Here is a 24550-nt window from a genome sequence, read left to right on the forward strand (position 1 = left end):
GGCGATCCACTGTTGAAGCAACTGCTGTTGTTGGGTACCTTGCTACTGCCTCTCCGCTACCCACTTATACTATGCTCCAGTTCCAATGTGTGTGGAGCAGCTGAGCTCAAACACCTCAAAGCTCCCCCCTTTTTTTTGACCCCTTGTATCAGGCATAGTTTACCCATGTTCTCCCCCCCAGGTCTCACTGTCGTTTGTTCACCCTCTCTTCTCCCCCAGTTGGCGACCCTTGGGGAAGCTGTCTGAGGGCAACTGCCCACGGGCAGGGGATTGGCTCCTCCTCTTCCCTTCCTCTTGCAAGAGGAGGAGGATCTGGCTGGCATGAGGACCAGTCTTTCAAGCAGCCCCTAGAGATACAGGGGTAAGGGCTCAGTCTCTCAGAGTTTATTGCCCCTTTGTGGGGTTTACCTTCTTCCCCTCTTCCTAGGGCATATTGCTTTGTTAGTGCATCTCATGGCTGTCTCTGTGGTACATCTCATGACTGTCTTCTCCTCAGCTAAACTATCTCTGTTACCAGCAGTTTCTGGGTGGAGGAGCCTTCTTCCTGTGGTAAGTTTCCCCCCTTTTAAGCTCCTCCCTCTCCAGGCTGAACAACCCTTGCAGGTGCATCTTATTAGCTTGAAACAGGCCCAGAGGAGCTCGCTAGCTTCCTCCATACCAGTGTAAGGGTGTGTCCTTCACAAAAAGCAAGTTACTGCACACGAACAGTAACCACAAATAAGAATTGGCCCAAAACTTTGTTCATTCTTCAAATAAAACCCAAGCTGAACTTTTAAGGTATTGTCTTCACTAGACAGCCTACTTTTTAACTTGAACTGCTGTCCTCTGCTCAGGCTACAAACTGCTTTGTCTTCAGTAGGATTTTACCTTGTTAGCTTGCTTGAGTTACGAACACACGCTTTTTTCCCAGTGAAGGCAAGACCTCACCAAGGTTTCAAATTTATCCATCACTTGCCTTATTACTGGCCCCAAAGGAATCTCAGAACTCATAGAAAATCAGTTTTACTTATTTTGCCAATACTATTATATAAAAACGAATGTTGAATGGTAATGTTCTGAAAAGGTAAGAGGTAATTAAATTCAACATTAAGACAGGGAGTCCATCCTCAGCTCATCCATTGTGACTGTATATTACATATCACACTGAACAATATAATTAAATAATAGTGGTATTTGTACTTCTAGAGCACTTTTGATACAAGAAACTTAAAGCACTTTCAAACACTGATTAAGCCGCATAGCACCTGTGTGTGGTAGGTATAATCAGCATTTTACACGTATGGAAACTGAGGTGTATCATGGCTAAGTTGGCTAAGACACTTGCACAAGGTCACATAAGCAGTCTAGACACAATCAGAAACAGAACACAGATCTCTTGTGCTTTAAGCTCAAGACCATACTTCCTCTCCAGGCGTAACAGGGTGCGATCAGTCCAGAGAGTCAGCCATAAATGGCAATTTCTGTATGCTCCAGTTAGTTTGTAGCACAAACTTAGAGCAAAAATATTTCAGCTTGAGAACTGTCAAAGGTAGAAAGAGGAAGCTTTTTGTGCTGTAGTAAAGTTATTATGAAAGAACCTTGGCCAAGATTATTGCTGCTGTTTTCTTTTTGTTTTCAGCCTGTGATATTAACAATTTTGGCCTGGCTGAACAGTGTCCTCAGACTACTTTGTGGCACATGCATTTTGTGAAATCCAGCAAAGAAAAACATTACCCGAGTCTTGTGCTGAAACCATGGTAGCTGCCTCCTGAGATGACACACATTCACTAACATCTCCATTAAAAGGGATTACAACATTGTCCCCTCGTTGCTGCTGCATTTTCTCTAGCAATTTGTCCAAATCATCACCTATTTAAGAATTAAAAAAATAAAATATGTCTGGAAGGAATTAAAGATAAGTGATGAAAATCTTTATAACACATGTTCCAATATGTCACATTGACTATCCTCAGTTTTTCTAGTGACTGGGCATTTGTATAAAGTTCAACACCAAAAGAAAACCACAGTTGGATGTTTCATATTTGCTCCTTTACAGCCTGCAGTAAAATTTGATGATCGCAAAGGAACAAATACCCTGAAAATATGTTGACTGATTAGCACACAGAAGCCGCAAGCAACTATGGATGCCCCACAATCAGATTCAGCCTATGAAGTGGTTAAAATAGATTGTAACAGGATGGGGAGCTCTCGCTGCCCAGCCGAGGAAGAGAGAAAGAACATGCCTTCATGCTCACTACACCAAGGCAGTGAGAGAAGGAGAGCTCTTCCTCGGCTTTTAATAGAGGATGGGGAGCTGCATTTTGCTCCCTGCACCTTACATTAACCCCTGAATAGAAGAAGATGCACAAAAGAATCAGGAGATTCATCCGTTAGTAGAAACTTCAGATCCTTAAACTCACTCACCCAAAGACGTGTTTTTGAAATGTGATGCCAAGAAACTAACTTTTCCTGTGATGAGCTCATAACTGATCTCTTTTAAAAACTCACTGGTTGTCAGCATGCCTTCTGCTAGTGCTCTAGACTGATACTGACCTAGAGAACAGAAAGGACAGATCGAGGTTAAATACAGTGCATTCTCATAATAAACTCCCCAGTACATAATGGCCTTATGGAAGTGACGTGCTCTACTAATTTTCAGCGTTGGGTCTCTCCTGCCTTTTGCAGAAGAGATTGGGGGGTATCAACAAGAAACACAGTCAAGTCTTCTCTGATAGGAGAATATATTCTGTCATTTTAGCACATTCTTTGCAAGCTACTGTTCACAGACATGTGGGTCCATGAGCTATTCTGTACCAAAAGGAGGTATACAGTATAAGAACTTGCTCCTCAGAAGGGATGGAAAATTCTGGTAAAATATGAAGAGGAAGTTGTCCACCAGAGTGAAAAAAATGGGACAAGACTAATTTGTTTACATAAGAAAGGGAGGAGTGTAGTCACAAATTCATCTTTCAGGCACACACATACACATGTGCACACAACTTTATTATAAAAGCCTGTTGTGGAAAAAACAGCCTGGCAGAAACAGTGCCCTATATTTTATATTCTTATGCAAAATAATTGTAGTCTAGTCATTTGGATCAGGTGGTCAGCATTGCAATGTAAAAATAGTATAGTTGCCAATGTAAACTAGGGAAAGATATGCACACTATTTTGCATAAGGGACACTTTGGGCCCATTCCCCAAGGCAGCCATGCAGAAGAGCAAGGTTTCAGGTATCCCAAGCGCAAGGACCCTGTAAGGCTAGTGAATCTGCTTCAGGGAGGAGCTGCTGGAAATCATGCAGCTATTCTTCCCTCGCCAACCAATGTCCCTGTAGACACTACTACACAAAGTCCTAGTGGAATAAAAGGAGAAAGAGAAATATTATTGCACAAGTGTAAAAGGGGAACAAAAACTATTAAGGAGAGGTTAAAGATGAACCACTTGATCAAAATGCATAATGCGACTGCACATGTAACTGCATCATATTGTAAAGTTACTCACCTAAGACTACTACACAGAACTCATTTCCTCTATTCTTTGATGCACAGATTGCAACAACATAATCTGGTAGCCTTTGCTGATGTTTCATTTCATTGAGAGATCTCAGAGTTTCTGAAATGCCTTCAGCCAGAGAATTCTGGGTAACAACCACATGCACCAGGTCCTGAGATACACTGGTGATTAACCTAGCAAGCCAAGGGAGTTGACCTGGTGACACTGAGATACACTGACCACTCATTTGCAAGGATCGCTCTCTCAGTGTGAACTCCTGCATAGCTTTCAGCATGATCTGTTCAAATTCCTCCCTGAGAGGTATCTGGTCAGGACCTACATTAAAAAATAACATCATCTGTCATCAAAAAGTTGTCACACCAAGATCAATCATTTGCTCATCTAGTTAGGACATTCTTTTAACATTATATAGCATTTTTCACATTTTTTAAATGGATACTTACCAGCGTAAGCATATTCTCCTCTCTTCATTGTAGAAGCCATTTTGTTTTTTAGATAACAAATATGGCATCTCCTCCCCAGCTTCTTTGCCCTCAATAATCAGAAAACTGTAAACTAGATACATCTAGCCTCCAGGCATTCAGAGATCAAAAATCTCAGTGCTCACTCTCAAACCTTAATCATGACTATGCAACTTGCCAAAGATACCAGAAAGTCCAGCATTCTGCTTTTTCCCCAGTATTTCTACAAGTAAACTGACCATGTATACTTGATTCTGATTTTTTCAATAATGTAATGTAACAAAACTTCAGACTTCTAATCTTAAGAGCTGTATATATAATGCTGGAACTTGTCTGTTGGACTTTCAAAATCTATGTCATGAATTTGAACTGCTGAGTTTGAGGTATAAGGCTTTATATCTCAGTATTGATCCCTAGAGTTACCCACTTTTATTAACATTTGCCTTACTAAAATAAATCTAATGAGCACTTTCCAAGGACATAGAATCATAGAATATCAGGGTTGGAAGGGATCTCAGGAGGTCATCTAGTCCAACCCCCTGCTCAAAGCAGGACCAATCCCCATCTAAATCATCCCAGCCAGGGCTTTGTCAAGACTGACCTTAAAAACCTCTAAGGAGGGAGATTCCACCACCTCCCTAGATAACCCATTCCACTACTTCACCACCCTCCAAGTGAACAGGTTTTTCCTAATATCCAACCTAAACCTCTCCCACTGCAACTTGAGACCACTACTCCTTGTTCTGTCACCTGCTACCACTGAGAACAGTCTAGATCCATCCTCTCTGGAACCCGCTTTCAGGTAATTGAAAGCAGCTATAAAATCCCCCCTCATTCTTCTCTTCTGCGGACTAAATAATCCCAGTTCCCTCAGCCTCTCCTCATAAGGCATGTGTTCCAGACCACTAATCATTTTTGTTGCCCTCCACTGGACTCTTTCCAATTTTTCCACATCCTTCTTGCAGTGTGGGGCCCAAAAGTGGACACAGTCCTCCATATGAGACCTCACCAATGACGAATAGAGGGGAAGGATCATGTCCCTCAATCTGCTGGCAATGCTCCTACTTATACAGCCCAAAATGCCATTAGCCTTCTTGGCAACAAAGGCACACTGTTGACAACAAGGGCACACTCATATCCAGCTTCTCAACCACTGTAACCCCTAGAATTGGCAAATATCCTAGAACTGGCAAAACAATATTCATAAATGTAGAACAAGAAATAGCCATACTGTGCCACAATTCCTCCCCAGTGCCACAGGAGTGAGATTCACAGATATAGATTTGGTATTTCATCATTTTGACCTTCAATACTAAAGAGCAGCCATTAGACAACAAAAATATATAAAATGTCGAATTTCACTTTATGGTTATTTGAAGGCAAAAAATCCTCGGGTGAGGTGGGGAGAGGAAAGGAAATGGAATGTTTTTCTGAGAAGTGGAGAAAGGAATTGTTAAGAGACAATTGCAAAAATCTGGAAACAGTTTTTCATGACAAAAGCCTACAACCAGTCTACTATCATCCGATGAAGTGAGCTGCAGCTGTAGCTCACGAAAGCTTATGCTCAAATAAATTAGTTAGTCTCTAAGGTGCCACAAGTACTCCTTTTCTTTCTACCATCACTGCTATCCAATACATATATGTGCACACCACATTAATATTGTATTATATCCAGCATGTAGGCAGTTATATTAACTGAGTTATCTTCTGTATTCCCCCTTTTGGTAGATCTATGTTTATACCTTCCCTTCAGAACTGACTCAATTTCTGAGATATACCAAAGTATTACATCTCAGATCTTTGAAGAGCTGGTTTAGGGGGAAATAACTGGTAATGATCTGCTGAAAAAATTGTTGAACTGGCAGGGGGGAAGAAGAAAGGGAATGATCACCATAACAACTCCTGGGGGAATTCTGCACCAAAAAATTAAAAATTCTGCACACAATATTTTAAAATTCTGCAATATTCTGCATATTTTATTTGTAAAAATAATGCAATATAATTACTCGTTTCAATTATTTCAGTAATTTATTTAAACTACAATACAATGGATGGAGAATGGGAGTAGAGAGCACTGGAGGAAATCCCCAAACCCTCTTGCCTAATAGAAACGTAGCTAGGTTTGACCCTTTATTTCTAGTTATTAGTCAACAAATATATGCAGCCATATGCTCAGTGTTACATCATAGGCAACTGAAGACCAAATGAGGGTTTGGGAATCACACACTCAATTTATATTGGCTACTGACCATCTCCAGAAAGGTCAGTAGGAAACAGTTCATGGCACACATTTTCATAGGAATTTTTTTTCAGTCCAAAATTTTAGACCAGTTCTAATCACTAAAGCACCGTAAGCATTTATAAGGCCATACTGTCCTTTACACCACTCTGGCAGTGTAAAGGAGTCTTAAAACTTTTACACCTGTTTTATACTCCTGGGGGAATTCACAAAGACAATAGGAACAATTCACTAAGCAGGCAGGCTGCTACATTCTGCTCTGAGGGAAACAGAGCCTGCCCTATGCTTACCTCCTCAGAAACATTCAAAACCCTTCCCCTCCATGGAAAGTTGCCACAAAAGTGAGTAATAGGGTTAGAACGTATGTCTTTCTCTGTTACATGACTGCCCAGCCTCACCCGCCCCCTCACAGTTATTTACATCTCTACCAGCTGCTCCAGGTGCCCAAACAAACCTGCCTGCACTGCCGGGGATCTTCGCGTGCCTTTTCCTTTGCTTCCCTGTCAGAAGTCATTTTTCTGTGAGGAAGCAATGAAATCTGTGGGGTACATGAATTCTGTGCAAGTGTAGTGACACAGAATTCCCTCAGGAGTACATAATGAGAGACTACATAACATCTGCAACATACTACAGAAAAAAACCTAAAACTATCCAGATACAAAAGCAAGACAGGCTGAAGGAGATCAGTTAGGTAGGACACAAACTTTGGAGGGCAAAGGAGTTCAAGCAAACCCAAGAAAGGTGGAAATAATTATATAAATGGAAAGACCCCAAAGTAAGGAGGCCTTACTGAGATTCGAAGTGATGTTAATATACCCTATCAAATTCATCCCCAATTTGCCACATGTTAAGTATTCCACTTAGAATGCTGCTTAAGAACAAGACAGAACTGCACTTGAAAGATTAAGAGAAAAACTTTTCAGAATTAAATACATTGTCAAAGAGGCACCAATATGGAAATATTTGCAGATTAACAAAGAGCCTGTTATCACAACTGATGTGTGATCACATGGTCTCTAGGCCATATTTCTTCATGGTGATAATCTAGTGGCACATACTTCCAAAGCACTGATCAATATTCAACAGAACTATGATCAGATGGAAAAACAAATGTTAGATATTGATTTTGTTTGTGAACATCTTTATGAATATGTTTGTGCATAAAAAATTGTCAAGGTAAAAACAGATGAGAGGTTGGAAGCCTCAGTACAGAAACCACTGTGCAAGACACCATTTAAACTTCAGAAAATGATAATGAAATTTTAAAAATGCACGTTAATTGTGAAATTCAAATTTGGTTAGGAGCTTCTTAATGTGGACATGCTTTCAAGAGTACCCGTAACTGAAGAAAGCAGGGAGCAGCAGAAAGAGGGATTTGAAGTAAATTGATTCAAGTGCTACCAATTTCTGAAACAAGTTTGGCAAGCACAGGTGAGAAACACAAAACAATTGAACCAAACAGCTTGAGAGAATAATTCTAAACATGTGGCCAACAAAAAAAAGCCAGGTATATCTCCTAGAATTAAAAAAAACCCACACACAATTTATTGGGATTAAAGAGATTAAATTGCTACATATGGTGAGATTCTGTTCAAAGGGCATTGTATCATACCACCACAAAACATGAGGTTGGAAATAGTATGTAAGTATAACCCACAGTGCCCATCTGGGTATTCTATGGTGTAATAAAAGAGTTCAAGGTGCCCCACACTTGTCACCCATGAATGCTGACATCAAAGACAAGGTATCCAAATGTGAAGTCTGTAATATATACTTCAAAAAGAATGCAAAGGAACCACTGAAACCACACAGGTTTCCTGATCACTTTTGGTCTGGAAAGATTACAACTTCTTAACAGATTACTGCTCAGTTTTTTTTTAAATTGAGGTATTGCACAATTGCATATATATTGCAATATAACAACTCACTGTAAATTTCAGTTTTCTATAGATGAAACAACAACTGAAACTGTCCCACAACCACAAATGGATTAGTTTTGCAATACTCTTTGTGGTATCAGTTCAGGCACATTATATAAAGCCTTTCCTATGCACAGTCAAATGAGTTAGCAGAAAAATCAGCATAAAGAGCAAATAACTTGATTAAAAAAACCCTGAGGAGTCCAGCAGGCCGCAGCATATTACCACACAACTCACAATATTCTTTTTGGGTCCCCCATTCAGAGAGATTCATAGGCAATAGGGCAAAAACCATAGTGACAATGCCTAACAAGTTTCTTGAGCCAAAGGCAATTAATTCTGAAGTAATAATAGAAGAGTTACTGGAACAGAAGAAATGTTATGATAAGAATGTCAAACAATTAACCACCAACGCTAATAAGAGAGACTGTTAGATGGCAACCTGCCAAAGTACCATCTGCACCAAGGTAATGAACCATAAATCACCCCAAGCATCAATAAAGAGGAACAGGAACCCTAAACAAAACCACGGGAGACACTGGCTCTGTTTTTTCTAAGGACATCAAAAATGCTAAGACAGTACTCCTGTGCTGATCCAAGAAACACATGCCTGCCGAGTTACTGACAATGAAAAACACCAGGAGTAGTAAACACAAGAGAGGTTATTTTACTTCTTTATTTGGCACTAGTGTAACTGCTGCTGGAATAGCGTGTTCAGTTCTGGTGTCTACAATTCAAGAAGGATGTTGATAAATTAGAGCAGGTTCAGAGAAGAGCCACAATGATAAAAGGGTTAGAAAGCATGCCTTATAGTGACAGATTCAAGGAGCTCAATCTATTTAGCTTAACAAAGAGAAAGTTAAGAGGTGGACTTCATAACAGCCTACACGTACCTACATGGGAAACAAATATTCAATAATGGGCTCTTCAGTCTAGCGGAGACTGGTACAACATAATTCAATGGCTGGAAGTTGAAGCTAGACAAATTCAGACTGGAAATAAGGCGTAAATTTTTAAGTGAGAGTAATTAACAGTCCAAGTCAACATATCCATAAATGATCTGGAAAAAAGGGTAAACAGTGAAGTGGCAAAATTTGCACTTGATACAAAACTACTCATGAATAGTTAAGTCCCAGGCAGACTGTGAAGAGCTACATTAGAATCTCTCAAAACTGGGTGACTGGGCAACAAAATGGCAGATGAAATTCAATGTTGATAAATGCAAAGTAATGCACATTGGAAAACATAATCCCAACTATACATATAAAATGATGGGGTCTAAAATAGCTGTTACCACTCAGGAAAGAGATCTTGTGGACCGTTGTGGATAGTTCTCGGAAAACTATCAAAAAACAGTCAAAAAACTAACAGAATGTTGGGAATCATTAAGAAAGGGATAAATAAGACAGAAAATATATTGTCTCTATATAAATCCATGGTACACCCACATCTTAAATACTGCGTGCAGATGCAGTTGCCCCATCTCAAAAAAGATTTATTGGAATTGGAAAAGGTTAAAAAAAAGAGCAACACAAATGATTAGGGGTATGGAATGACTGTCATATGAGGAGAGATAAATAAGACTGGGACTTTTCATCTCGGAAAAGAGACGAGTAAGGGGTGATATGATAGAGGTCTATAAAATCACGACTGGTGTGGAGAAAGTAAATAAGGAAGTGTTATTTACTCCTTCTCGTAACACAAGAACTTGAGGTCACCAAATGCCATTAATAGGTAGCAGGTTTAAAAGAAACAAAAGGAAGTATTTTTTCACACAACACACAGTCAACCTGTGGAACTCCTTGCCAGAGGATGTTGTGAAGTCCAAGACTATAACAGGGTTCAAAAAAGAATTAGATAAATACATGGAGGATAGGTCGATCAATGGATATTAGCCAGAATGGGCAGGGATGGTGTCCCTAGCCTCTGTTTGCCAGAAGCTGGGTTTGGGCAACCAGGGATGGATCACTTGATGATTACCTGTTCTGTTCATTGCCTCTGGGGCACCTGGCATTGGCCACAGTCAGAAGACAGGATACTGGACTAGATGGATCTTTTGGTCTGACCCAGTATGGCCATTCTTATGTTCTTAATTAATCATTGGAAGAACTTACCAAGTAGATTCTAAAAGATCTGCTCTAGGAATTATTCTGGGGAAGTTCTATGGCCTGTGCTATACAGGAAGTCAGACTAGATGATCACAATGGTCCCTTCTGGCCTTGGAATCTATGACTCTATGAAAGCTCCAGGTGGTGGATCCTGGGTAAGTATTCTAAGAATAAGAAGTGGCAATGTGATCAGAAATCCATCAAGATTCAGAGATAGTTGTTAGCAGTAGAATTGCGCAAAAAACGTTCTGTACCAATAACAAGCCAATACAACTAAGGCAGTCTCTGGATGTAGCATTCTTCTATCTACTTCCCAAACCTCTCTGCTTCTTACTCTTTTGAAATCAATTTGCTCTAGATGAAACTATGAACATTCTCAATGAAATCATCTTTTTTTGAACACTTTTCAAGGACCCAGTTAAAAAAAAAATGATTTTACCAGTGGTCCAAAATTTTCCTTATCGTTAATTCCTGATATCAAAAAAGGGAAAATTCCACATGACTTTTTATAGGAAAATCCTACAGAATTTAGAAGGGAAGCATCCAATAGAGCTGTAAGAAAATTATGCTAAAAGTATCCATAATTTAATTGAAAACAATAGTCTTTTTTTGTATAGCAGTGAGAGAATTTTCTATCAAGCTCTATAAGATGGTTCAAAACATCTATGGAAAGGTTATCTTTTTCTACTGGATTTTTGGATAAGGAAAGAAGCCCCAGGAAGAGGCATGCTGGGGGAAACATTTATCTAGTGTAGAAAATGCAATGCATCTCTTACAAAATCACCATGCATCTCACTGTGATTGGTGTCTCTGTTCAAGGGTGACCAAGGACTAAAATGAAAGGGAAGATGCAGGTCAAGACTGACACAGCTGTGGGAGAAGGCTTACACAGCACTTGCCCACACTATTCTCTATGCCTTTAATATCTTACGTTTATGTTCACTACATTTTACACTAATGTAGGGAAAGTGGCTATCCACAAAGGCTTAGAAAATCTGCAACTCACTTGACTACCCTAAATTCTGTCTAGAGCACATATTAAATACATTTAAGAAAACAAGAATTTGTTGTGTACTAAATAAATTGCTTTAGTTTGCACAACAGAAGTAGTTTTCATGCAAATGTTGCAGTCCCCAAAACAATGGTGACAACACATCTGTAAGCATCTGTCATGAAACTCTGAATGAAAAAAGGACTGGGTGCTCTTAGAAACGGTTGTGAAAACAGGTGGTTTGATTCCCTAAGCAAATGAAGTATTTGCAATGCAGAATTATATTTGATTTTCACAAAGGTGACCTTGGTCACAGGGAGGACAGAGAACAATATCACCCTTCAAATTCACCTCCTTTTCAAGCAGATTTACAAAATAGCACTGGCACTGACTCTAGATAGAGACTAGTCATCTCTTCGATCTGCTAGACAGACAGAAAACTGGCTACCAGCAAGAGGTAGGACACACTGGAGATGAAGGGAGAAAACAAAAGTCGTAAACAATAAAAACTGGAATGAATATGAGAAATGGCTTACCTAATCGGACAAGATACTGTATCGTTAAAAGAATCATGTTCTCTACACTTAGTAACTGACCGCCAGTCAATCCCAAAAGATCCAAATCCTTGTTCTCCAGCTGTGGAATCTTGTAGCAATTCACCAGCAAGGGACTTACTACAATATCACCAACATTGCCATAGAAATAGGGTAAAGTGCCATAACCTTCAAAAACAAAAATAAAAATACTCAAAACAAACTATTACACAAAATCTTGCAACAGTTATGTTCCCTTACTTCTGCCTAATGCTACATGGCAAAAGATGGGAGGACAGTGACCAAACTGACATTATTACTGTCTACAGAAGAAATCAAGTATGCCAATAGTGTATTACCCCGTATATGTCAATATCGATTTACCAAAAGTTACTGTGATGGTCTGCCCAGCAGCAAGATAGTAATTATTTATTCAAAGACAAATATCAAAGTAATCCGTTCAGTTATTACCATGACCTTTAAATGCATAAAGCTCACATTACCAATAATTTAGCGTGCAAAATCTGCAGAACTGCAGTACAGAAATCTTAACCTGATAAAAGCAGCACAAACTGAATCAAATGTGCTTCAGACACTGCTGTACTGTGTACTGTTTTGATGAGCATCTTAAAATTTAAACGCAGATAGAAAGTTTTATTTTCATGAATGGTTTCACTAAGACATCAATTAATAACAGAATCTTTCTGGTAAGGATAAGAATGACAGAGATAGAAACAGACTACTTTTTTCTCATGTAATTTTTTCAAGTACATCTGGTACTATACTACCAATAGGACACTTTTTCTCCAGGGACACGAACATTGGGCCCACCGGAGGACTGCACTGCCAACTTGCCAGGACCCTCATCTTTCATAAGGAAATGCAGTTATGGAAATTATAGAACTGTATGCTAAGGCCTAGGCTTTCTCTAGGCTGAACTTCCATAAAATAAAAAAAAATACAAATTAAGTGTAATCCTAACCTTGCAATCTTTATTCACGTAGGTAGCCCCATTAACTCGAGAGGAACTATGTATAAAAACCAGCTGTGTGAGTAGGGATTTAGAGCAATTTTCCACTACTTAATTTATGATAATTAATTCCAGGGGTCATATGGGTAAAAATGGTTCCCTAATACGCAGGGTGCTTTATAAAAAGGGGTAATATTGCACTGAATTGAACAATGATGGAATTACCCCTTCAAATAGTGGCACAACTCCCCAATTTGAGTAATTTTCTTTAATTATTATTATTTTGCAGTAACACACCTCAAAGGGACACTTTCACATTAAAAGTCATATTTTTAATGTAACAGCAATGTCCTTACACATAGTATATTACTAACACCACACTGTATACAGGTGAAATATTTTAATATTCTAATTTATATTTTATTATTCATGCTGGCTGCTTACTTTTTCCATTTCTCCTTGTTTAGACACGGGGGGGGGGTTGTGGGAGGGGAAAGCTAGTCAGTTTTGATTGGTCAGTTCAACATCAATTTCACTTTCTCGGTTTCAGGCAGTAGCACAGGGCTATAAGGTTTGATTGTAAACACAGTAGAGGAATGTTTATTTGTCTTGGAAAACTGTTTGTATTGGAAAGTTGTTTTAATTCCAAGGAAATAAGTCTATTCTTAGATTTTATACAAGCCTTGTTTATACAAAACCCAAATTTGAGGTCTAATCTGATCTGGCCAGGACCCTTTTGTATGTCAGGTCTTGGCAAAAATCACCCAACTTCTCATCGTAAATATTGCACAATTAACACAAGAGGCTGCTGAAAGTCTTACAAAATACAGTGACCTTCAGTTGTGCTTACGGGCTGATCACAAAAGTGAATTTCATTACCTCAAAAAACCTCAAATCTTTTGAACATGCAGTTATTCAAGAGGTACAGTGTTGCTTATCACAATGTGAAGCTTACCTATAAGAATCACTGGTCTGATTCCTGAGTTATTCAGCAGGTTTTCAGGAACTATTACAGTCTCCCCTGCAGGGATGGGCTGAGGCTGTAAAATTCCAGTTAACATGGATTGAGGAACTGGGACTGACAAAAGGGGCTCTATAAAATAAAGAAAGAAAAACTTTCATTACCAAAAGGCTCATACTGTGATTTGGCCCTATGAACAAATAAACACTCCTGCAAATCACTAACTGCAATAAAATTCAAAATACCTTTGCATTTCCTATTACAGTTTTAAGGAATTTAAATTAAGACCCAATATCCTTCCCTGGCCCCACCACTAAAATAAAGCTTTTCTTTAACTACTGTATTGTTTCGGTGAGAGGGAGAGGAAAAATCCAGGTTTGAATATGCATCTTCTAACAAAGCCAAGTACTAGGAAAAGTGTTCACACAGGTCACTTTTCAATGCTACCTGTCAGCACAAAGAAGGAAGAGACCTCCCTAACTTCTGACCTACACTATGTAGACTAAAATCTCAAAGCTGTTTGCATACCACTTTATACTATTCTGAAGCTATAGAAAGATGAAAACTACACTTCAGTCATGAAGGAGCAACAGCAGCTTTGAAAACAGGAAAAGAAAGCACAATGCCTCAGTATTATAATCTGTCAGTATAATACATACTTCATAGGGATATTATGAGACTTCCTTAAATTGTTCATAAAGAATTTTGCAATCTTCTGATGAAAGGTGTTAAAGAAATTCAACTTATTAATTGTGGGAACTTATTAATTGTGGGAACAATTAATTAATTGTTATTAATTGTGGGAACTTTTCCGTTTCTAGAAGTTTGTTTAATTCAGAACTTTCTCTCTGGAATGCAACATGGGCATGCAATAGATCTATGCAAGTAAACGGACAACAACAACAACAAAAGAGAAGATGGCTTCTGACCCCACATGCAACTGGTTTGAAAACTTCCATGTTTAAATGATAATTTAAAAATGTTGTTCAAGTGTTTTGTCAGTAAAAGTGTATTCACAGTTACCACAAAAGGACGGAGTGGTCGAGCGAGAGGGCATGAGTCTGAGAGTCAAGAGATCAGGGTTCTAACTTTCTGTATTACCTTCAGCAAGTCATTTAAGACAAGGTCTTCGGAAGTGGCTACTGATTTTGAGTGCATGTAGACACACAGAGGGCCACGCTTTCAGAGTGCTGAGCTCTCCCCCTGTGGATGCTTAACCTCTCTGAAAGTCAGGCCCAAGGTATCCCAAACTGAACACCCAGAAATTGAGGCATCTAAAAGTCATTGGCAGTTCTAAAAATGTGGGGCTTAACTTCTTGTCTCAGTTTCCCTTTCTGTAAAATGGGGATAAATGATGCTTACTTTGCTTTGCAAAACACCTTGACTGCTATAGCTTAAAAGTATTATTGCGGTAAGTAGTTATATGATTTAAATTACCACTTTAGAATATATAAGTTGTTAATATACCTTTTTATTTAACCCTAACTCTTATCTCAATATGGATGCCAACATTACATGGTCTTGATGGAGTCCTAAGGATTCTCAATCCCCTCACTTTCAATGCCCAATATCATTGTCATCATCCTTTGAGAGCTAAGGATGACTTGATGGGATTTTCATCAATGCCATTTTGTTCTGAGTGGCCAAAGTTAAGCTATGCAAGATCCTCCCTCCCGTGCAGGAGCGGAGCATCCGCATCATGCTCTCCCAGTCTGGGAAGTTCAATCTCAAGCTGAGAGCCAATGGAAATTACATCTATTTATTTTTATATTTGTATATACAACATACCTATACAAACAATTTTGGAAGCACCAAGTTATGGATGGTTAATCATGTGTTTGTATTACTACTATCCTCACTTCTCCCCCTCCCCATTAACTGTCATGCTCTCATACTGCCTCATTTTAAATTAGATTGTAAGTTATCTGGGGCAGGGACCATATCATCATACATGTTTATAGAGTGCCTAGCAAAACCAGGCCCCAACCCGAGTAAGACCTGAGGTCATTACTTTCCACAGAAGTAATCATATGTCCTGCACAATGGTTCAGAGAAGCACTACCATGCTACTGAGCTGGAGGAGCAGAAGTTTTAGTCATGAAAATTCACATAATTATTCAAGTTTTACCTGTTCTTGTAAGAGGCCGAATTGTCGGAACAGGTACAACTAAACCAGGAGGTGGGACTGGTGACCCAGGAGACCATCCCCGGTGTCGTTTCTTTGGTGGCCCAGAACTAGACATTGATGCTGAGGAGAAATAAATAAAAAGATCATTCAAAATACTCTTCTTCCCACATCCCTTTTACATTCAGATACACAAACTCTGGGCTGGATTTTGACCTCACACCGTTTTTATGTTGGCATAGCTCTACTGAGTTTAGAGTTACTCTCAATTTACATCAGGCCACATTCTGATCTGAGAAACACTAATATCTATAATGAGGTGTGTATCATTATCATCAACACTCAAGCCAGCAACACACTACATCTCAGGGAAGAGTTGTGGAAACAGCTACGGTGGAAAAGAAAACAAATCTACAGTTTTCAGGCTCAACAGTATATACAGTAAAGAGTTTAAAATAAAATAATAAAAACACAGATTTTCTTTTACCTTGATCTACCGAAAAACAGGCAGGGCTGGGGGAAGTTGAGTGTGGCATGGGCCGAGAGAATGTAGAGCTCAACACATTATTTCTTCCTCCACTACTGTTTCCATTTGCAACATCGCAGTTACGCAGTGTAAGTGGAGCTGAATACAACAAAATACACAGAGAAAGCCGCTTTAGACAATCTTTAAAACAAAATAAATCATATTTCAGAACGTAAAGCAAGAACAGAACAAGACTGGTGACTGAGTCAACTTTCGTCCTGGGGCATCCACTGGAGAATAACTCAGGCACTGGCAGCAAAATTATGATCTTTAATTAGGGCTTCTGTATTTCGGGGGGGGAAACAGAAAAAAACAAAGCCAAAAACACAACCATAAAATCTAGTAAGAATTTTGAAGCATCCTTATTGAAAACTGGAAATGAGAAATGTGTGTGTCATTAATTTAGTTTCTAGGAGATCTGTGGCCTCTTTATACATCTTTTACCTCACTTCTTAGGCTAAAAGTGATGAGAGATACAAATTTTTCCAATAGGCAGCATGGGGAGATTTACGTTTAGCTTGGTAAATTTTAGATTTCTTCTTCTGACTCTTATAATTTTTGGAATGTTTACCACAGAGTTTCATCGTATTAGTGGGCAGTGAGGGTGGGAGCAATTCAATTTAAATTTATATTATTCTGCAATAAAAGGGGGCCTTACTTTACCTACAGAGTCCTATCTTCAACCATAGTCACCCAACAGGACATCATAATCCTGCACAAGTGTCTTAAAATTGGCAATTCTCAAATCTGGAACCAGTATTAATACCTAGTTTATATGCCTGATTACTGATTTCATTGTCCAAATGAGGTGTCTAGATATCCCACTGAGATTAAGGATTCACAATTCAAGCAATGAAAGAATACTAACACTAGCCCTCCTTTAAAGGAAGGTAAGTTTCATGCAACATCTCTGAAAAGGCTACATAAGTCATTCATGGAGAACAACATGTAGACAGATTAGGATTCTTACCTCTTTTACTGAGAGCTATTTAAAGGTGCCATGTCACCCAAGGTTGAATCCATGGGGTTGTCGTCTCTCTTATGGAGCTCAGCCAGGGAAATAATTGGTCCCCTTTAAAGTATAGTGACCAAACTGTCAGGTTTGAGAACCAGGACACTATCCAGGGTGGGAATACCAATGGTAGTGCAAGATGTGCATGCGCAGAGTATTGAAGTGGTACACAAATTTGGGGTATGGATAACAAATGTACCCACTACTAGACAGACAGCTCATTATCCCACTTGGCTTTCTGTAAAGTAAATTATTACCTGTGGCAAATGTCTTTCCTACAAGCTGCACAGACAAAGCCAGTGGTTTCACTATGTTCTTGTTCCGGGATAGGTCTTGAGTTCCACTTATATTAACAGCAGAAGATGATTTTGCTGGACTGAATACTGAGGAGTCTGACAAAAAAATTTGCTTGATTAAACAACTATCTGAAATTATCTATAGACATACACCCCTAAGAAGTCATCATATAAGGACTTATCTTACAAATAACTAGTACTACCTTAAATTTATATACTGTTTTTCATCCAATGATAGAAAGTAAGAACGAGTGAAAGCGAGAGCAAAAGCAAGAGAGTTGAGATTTTGTTTATCACATTAGCAAAGAGCAACAAACAGTTAATCATTTACTATACATGGATGATCTGATACCGTATGGACTGTCACAAAGGAAGATACAGCAGTTGATGACACATGTAGAAAATTTTGATGAACATATAAAGCTACAGGTTGGTTTGGCTAAATGTGTGCCGACATCTGTAAAGAGGACAAAATGGGTACAATCAAATGGCACACAAGTTAAAGAAGGTTCTATCCAAGATCTCTCTCAGCATGATGCCTACAAACAAGTGAGGACAGAATACTACAGATGAATAAGAACTAATTTCCGAACAAAACTCAACTTGAAGAATTTGATCCAATCCATTAATATGCAGGCAAAACCAGCAGTATGGTACACTGCCAGAATGATAAAATGGAATCAAGAGAAGAAAAAATTTAACATCCAAACAAAAAAAGCTCCTAGGGATGCACAAAGAGATGAACATCAGTCAAGACATGGGCAGAATGTATGTTCAATGATGTGATAGTGGAAAAGGTTTTCTATCTGTGGAGGAGGACAGTGACAATGAATGACGACATCAAAATATATGAGGAGTCAGTCGCAGTAAAAGATCATCTGGTCATGATAATAAGCTGAGGCTAAGTGTGCATCCCAATTCAAGAAAGAAAGGAAAAAACAAATGGTCAAAGAATGACTTGAAAGATTTACATAGCAATCATTGCATGGACAGTGGCAGAGAACAAGCAAATCCATTAGCGATAGAAGATCAACAAGCCATGAGTTTGTTAAAGGATACCTGAAAAGAGAGACAGGAAGCCTCATTATGAGCACACAAGAGGAGTCCTTAAGGCTTAATTATGTTCTAAACAAAATTCACCAATAGAACTGCATACCAAACTGCAGAATATGTTCTGAAAAGGAAAAGATGATGGAGCATGTGCTGAGCATCTGCAGGAGCCTGGCTGCGAGAGAATATATGAACAAACACAATGAGGTCACCAAGTGTCTGCACTGGAAACTCTGTGGCAAGTATGGAATTAAACAAACCATGTGGTATTATGACCATCGAATCAAAAGTGCTCTAGAGAATGAAGAAGCTAGATTTTATGGGATCTGGCAATTGTCACAGACCAAACAGTGCAGGAAAACAGGCTGGACATAGCTGTAGAGAAGAAGACAAGCAAGGCCATGTTAATTGATATTGCCATACCAGCAGACAGAAATATTAAAAAGGAAGATGTGACGTATGAAGAATTGAGCCACAAAGTGGAATGATTATGGAAAACTAGATGATCCCAGCAATAATTGGAGCTCTTGGAGTGGTCCCTAAGGGCATGAATGAGTACCTCAAGAATGCGTTAGTAGTGCAAGACATCACGACCAGTGCTTTTAGGCACTGTGAGAATTTTAAAGAAAGTTAAAGAAGAAGGAGTACATTCTGAGCACCTAAAACACACGAATTCTGTGGAGGGTTTAACAAAACTCCTGACTACCCAAACCTACAAAGTTGGATCATAGTCAGGATTTATAGGTGACTCGTGGTAAATTTTAGACAGTGTCTTTTTCCTTTTTATGCTTACAGTTCTTGTATGTTGTGAAGGCTATTTGCATAAAAAAAATCCCCATGATGTAATACTGAGGGATGATGATACTACTACTACTAAAAACAACTCTTCATCATGCTTAACATTTACATAATCTACATAGCATTTTTCACATTCAAAATGCTTTTGAAATATTATCTAACTGTTCTTCATAATAGTTCAATGGGATAGGCAAGTAAACATCATTGTCCCCTTTTATAGACTGGGAAGCTGAAGCAGAGAGGTTAAGTGACTTGCGCACACAACAGAAAGAGTCTGTATCAGAGCTGGGATCAGAATTCAAGGGTTCCTGATGCCACGTCTTGTGTTCAAACTACTAGAACACACTTCCCTCAAAGCACTTCACAAAGGTGGATAAGTATTCCCATTTTATAGGTGGGGAAACCGTAGAACAGAGTTTAAATGAATTATATAACAAATCAGATATTAGATTATATAACAAATCAGCAGCAGAATCAGGAGCAGAACCCAGATCTCCTGACTTCAAGTCCCCTGCTCTAACCATTAAACATTTAATACCTGCAACTTTATTCAGATCAAATTCTACACTTTGGATGTTGTCACACAGGCAGCTCTAAATTCTTACAACATAAGGATGAATTTTTCTGAAAGAACGTTAACTGGATTTCACTGGATAAATTAATCTGTAAAAAGTAAGCAGTTTATGTGAGGTTCCACCTACACATCTCCATACTCAAACAGAAAGAAAACAGAAGGCAAGGATATTACCAGCCTGATCTGCCAAACTGATATACCTTGAAACAACACACCACTCCGGGAACAATGGGAGGAGGAGAGAGACTATTTTGCCAGCTGGAATAATCAAGGTTGAGAGTGGTCACAGGATCTCTGACTCCACTCCAGCAGAATGACTTGTCCCATTTTCACAAGAAATATGCCAAATGGCTGATCAGTAACACAAGGTCAGAGGCTCTGGTGAAACCTGATAGTCTATTATTAAATACACTGTGGCAAATGCATCTGCCAATGCCTCCTTCAAGTGGGCAGTGTACGAGCATATGGAAGTTGTGTCTCTCTAATTAATATTAATATATGTATAGTCTATAACCTATATACACACAATTGTGTATTTGTGTGTATTTTCATATGCACTCACACAAAACACAAAAGTGTATTGTATACAGGGCTGGTAGCAACACCTGTTAAGGTTGCCCTACACTTACCATTTTAAGACCCTATAGTCAGTTGCTTATAACTTTATGAAACTCACTGCTTGGGTTGAAATTTTCCATGCTGGGTGTCTGCCTCTGGTTTTGGTAACTTTCAGAAAAAACAGTTCAGCCATTTCCAAGAACAAAACGAGGGGAAAATACATTTTTCCCATATTAAAAAATTCCTGAGACCTTCTCTGCAAAATGCTAGCATCCCTATGCTTTGAAGAAGTGTCCTGAAATTTGGCAGGAGAGTGTCCTTTGTGTCAACGATGTGCTTTTTCCCATCCCTATGAAAATTCTCCCAAATTTGGCCCAGTTATACCTGTATGAAAAACTGCAGTTCGCACATGCTTATTAGAGACTTCTTGAATATTTGCAGCTAAAATCTCCAAAATTCTAACCTCACTGAGCATGCTCCATCCCCTCCCAACCCCTAGTGCTGACTGGATCTATGCAAGTACCATCCCCACACAGCGAATGTGCATGCTCTATCCACTCATAGCTCATCCATGTTGACAGGACGGTGCATACGCTATCCCTACAGAGTGACTGAAAATTGTTCAGGATCAGGCTAGAAGAGCTTATTTGGACTTTCCCTGTAACAGCTGTTATGAGGTACTGTAGGCCAGGGTGGGCTGGGCTGGGCACTGGAGCTGAGAGCAAGGAGCTTATCTGTCCTGTCCACTCCGTGACAACCCAGGCAGCATGGAGGAGGAAGCCATCTGCTTTTAATGCAGAGAGGGCAAAAGATGGACTGGAGGGAAGGGAGAGAAGTAGACTGAAACAAGGAGTCTGATGAGACTGGGACTGGAAGGGTTGGAGAGAAACAGAGACTAGGAGATAGAGGGGGAGACTGAGACTGGCTAGACTAGGAGATTGGTATTTGGCACCAGGGGAGGAGAGGCTGGGACTGGTTGGGCAAGAAGGCTGAACTGAAAGCCAATTGGGGCAGGGAGTGAGAATGGGGTAAACACAGAGATCTGGTAAGGAGCTGGGGAGAAGGACTAGGAACCAATGGTGTGGGAAGAGGAGACAGAGATGGCAAGGAGTTGGGGTGTGGTGGAAGAACTAGAACTGGCTGGGCAAAGACTCTGGGACAAGAAGAAAGTGGAGGGGGAGCCAGATTGGATGAGGAGCAAGACTAGGATTAAGAGCCAGCAGGGAGAAGGAATAGGGACTCAGCCAGTGAGCCTGGAGTAGGGAGACTTGGACTGGCTAGACCAGGAGACTGGGTTAAGACGAGAAGCCTGGGGAGTGGAGACTGGGACTCTGTGTGTAAGGAGAATGGAACTGGGACAAGGAGCCCTGGATGGAGAAGAAACAGGACTGGGACAGTGACAGGTTGGAAAAAACAGAGCTTGGGGGGGAATAACAAGCGGAAGAGTCTATTCCTACTAGAGAACCTGCTTTCCATAGCCTGCTGTCCACTGCTGTCAGCACATATATGGAAAAGCCAGTGGCAGAGGGTGCATATCAAGCAGCACACATCTGTCTGGTCCATCTAAAGGGTCAAACCCTGCTGATGAACCACAAGGGTGACCATATGTCATCACATAATGGAGTTTCTGGTTTTTTCAGTTTGCTTTCATAAAAATCCAGAGAATTACTCAAAATTATATCAAATAGAAAATTATTAAGGTTGCAGACTCAAACACTAAAGTTAGGAAATGCCAGAATTAAGGTTGCTTGTCTAACCTTAATTTGGGCCCCTGTGTGTAAGCATTATGATATAATATTTAATTACATGATCACATACTGATTTTGCCACAAGACTCTTGCCTCTCTCAGTGCACAGGATGGACCTGCTCTGGGGATGAATCAGGGCTGTGTAGTGAAAAGAGGCTGTTGTCTATAGAACTTCTGTCTCATCTGTTGTAGGTTTGAAGGTGCGTAATGAACAAGGCAGAGGACTATATGAAGAGAAAGTTGGTCGCACGGAACACTTCCCTGGAGAACTGTATTCGGTCTCTGAGATTCTATCCATGTTTTGGCAACAGGGTCCCTTTGTGATGTTGGGCAAGTCACTTAATCCAAACTTCTCACAGGAGGTCGCTAATTGTGCATTCCTCATTTTCTGCATGCCCAACTTCAGATTGTAGGGCTTGATCTGCAGAAGTGCTGAGCACTCACACCTGCAAATGAAGTCAATGGAAGCAGTGCTTCACTATATAAAGTGCTACATAATACTAAGTACTGTGAAAAAAATCAGGTCCTACACATCTCAAATTCAAATATTGACCGCAGCCTCTCTGTGCCTCAACTGTCCATCTGTAAATTGGGGACAATACCACCCCTTCACATCACAAGGGTTTTGTTGAGACAAATTAATTACTATTTGTGAAGCACTTGGATATTCTTGTGATGGGTATCACAGAAAATTTCCCATGAGGAAATTAATAATTGTATCCTCATAGATGAGTTTGAATAGTGTGCAGTAAATAAGGTCTGGGGGCACCCAGTGAACAATGAGGAGAAAAAAAATATTGGATAGCTGCTCATTGAGCACAGTCCAGCCTGTACACTCAGTGAGGAAGTGGTCCTGTGGAAAAAACAGTATGTGCTTATATAATTAAAGACTTATCATAATTAATCTTTGAAGAATTAGATTTTATTGATAAATGGCGGTAAATGTCAATTTCCCCATGCACACACAAATCAATGAAAAGGTATTTCCATGGATAATAATCAAAATTTACAGACAGGTAAAGAAAGAAAAATGTTGCTTGAGAATTTATTAGAGTTTGATTTAAGGATATTTACTTTGTATACTTTGACATATGATGTTGACAATTTGTGTTTTAACAGTTATAAAGCTTTACATTTTTAAATCTCAATGTCTCCTGTCATGAAATAATTATTGCTTGACCAGCTCCATAATTTCCCACAACTATGAAAATTTAACTGGATAAAAACTGAAAAAATGCTTACAAATAAGCATTGATATGTCAAAAATATAAAAATATACAATTCCACTTATTGTAATCATAATGCATACACACAATGGGCCCATACTAAGGTTGCACAGGCAACCTCAACTCTGGCATTTCCTACCTTTGAAGTGCTTGACTTTGCAACCTTGATGTTCTTTTAACATGTGTATATAGCTATTTGTATAATAGTTATATAACTTCTAAGGTAGCTAGGGCCTTGTACTTTAGTTACAAAGCTAGACAGAGGGAAGTACTCAAGTCCATACCTTAGGAAAGAAAAATGGTGATAAAAGGAACATATTTTCAGAAAGCAACCCAGTTTCATTACACCTACCTGAAAGCAACAGAGAAAAGTAGTTCACCTCAGTGTATGACTAGCTATGGAGACTTCCAGGGAGAAACCTGAACTTTCATCACAGGTGGTTTGCAACAGTACTTATACATTACAAACAAATATGGTGGGACTTTTTCCCCCTTGTCAAGTGGAATTTGTATTATGAATGTGGCACTATCTTCACTGGAAGGTAACAATGGTGGGAGATAAAAGGGTTTGATAACTGTGACCTGAGAGAACAAATAGTGATACAAAAGGACAAGAAGAAAGAAAATCATGGTGAGTTGATAAGGAGAAAGCAGTCTATAAAAGGTGTATCTATTAACTTGTCAGCAGCAACCCAGACAAAGCTGTGTAAATATTAGATTACTTGTTATGCCAAATAAAGAGAGATTCTCATGTGCCTGCATATTTTTCATGCAAGGACCTGGAGGCCAAGACACCACAACATTCTCATTCCAGATTAGAAATATAGTCTCTTAAGTAGGAATAAAATCCAACACCTCCGGCAACGTGTCCCTGAACATGCTGACTAACATTTGCAACACCAATAGGAATGCTAATATTCCATTTTTATTGTTCATTTATTTTCAGCATCCCTTGTAAGC

General features: G+C 39.3%; 1 protein-coding gene across 1 annotated transcript in view; it reads right to left on the reverse strand.

Annotated features, from left to right (window-relative positions):
- Nucleotides 1–24550, reverse strand: part of GREB1L (GREB1 like retinoic acid receptor coactivator) — a 221187-nt gene that overhangs the window by 65323 nt on the left and 131314 nt on the right. The window contains exons 9-16 of the mRNA XM_084619690.1: nucleotides 17598–17732; nucleotides 16290–16427; nucleotides 15806–15925; nucleotides 13672–13809; nucleotides 11750–11935; nucleotides 3484–3810; nucleotides 2404–2532; nucleotides 1714–1848 (exon numbers count right to left, since the gene is read on the reverse strand). Coding sequence (XP_084475816.1) covers nucleotides 1714–1848; nucleotides 2404–2532; nucleotides 3484–3810; nucleotides 11750–11935; nucleotides 13672–13809; nucleotides 15806–15925; nucleotides 16290–16427; nucleotides 17598–17732 — 1308 coding nt within the window. The remainder of the gene's footprint in view (nucleotides 1–1713; nucleotides 1849–2403; nucleotides 2533–3483; nucleotides 3811–11749; nucleotides 11936–13671; nucleotides 13810–15805; nucleotides 15926–16289; nucleotides 16428–17597; nucleotides 17733–24550) is intronic.

Source organism: Lepidochelys olivacea (assembly GCF_965140295.1).
Source record: "Lepidochelys olivacea isolate rLepOli2 genome assembly, chromosome: 2".
In the NCBI taxonomy this organism is placed as follows: Eukaryota; Metazoa; Chordata; order Testudines; family Cheloniidae; genus Lepidochelys; species Lepidochelys olivacea.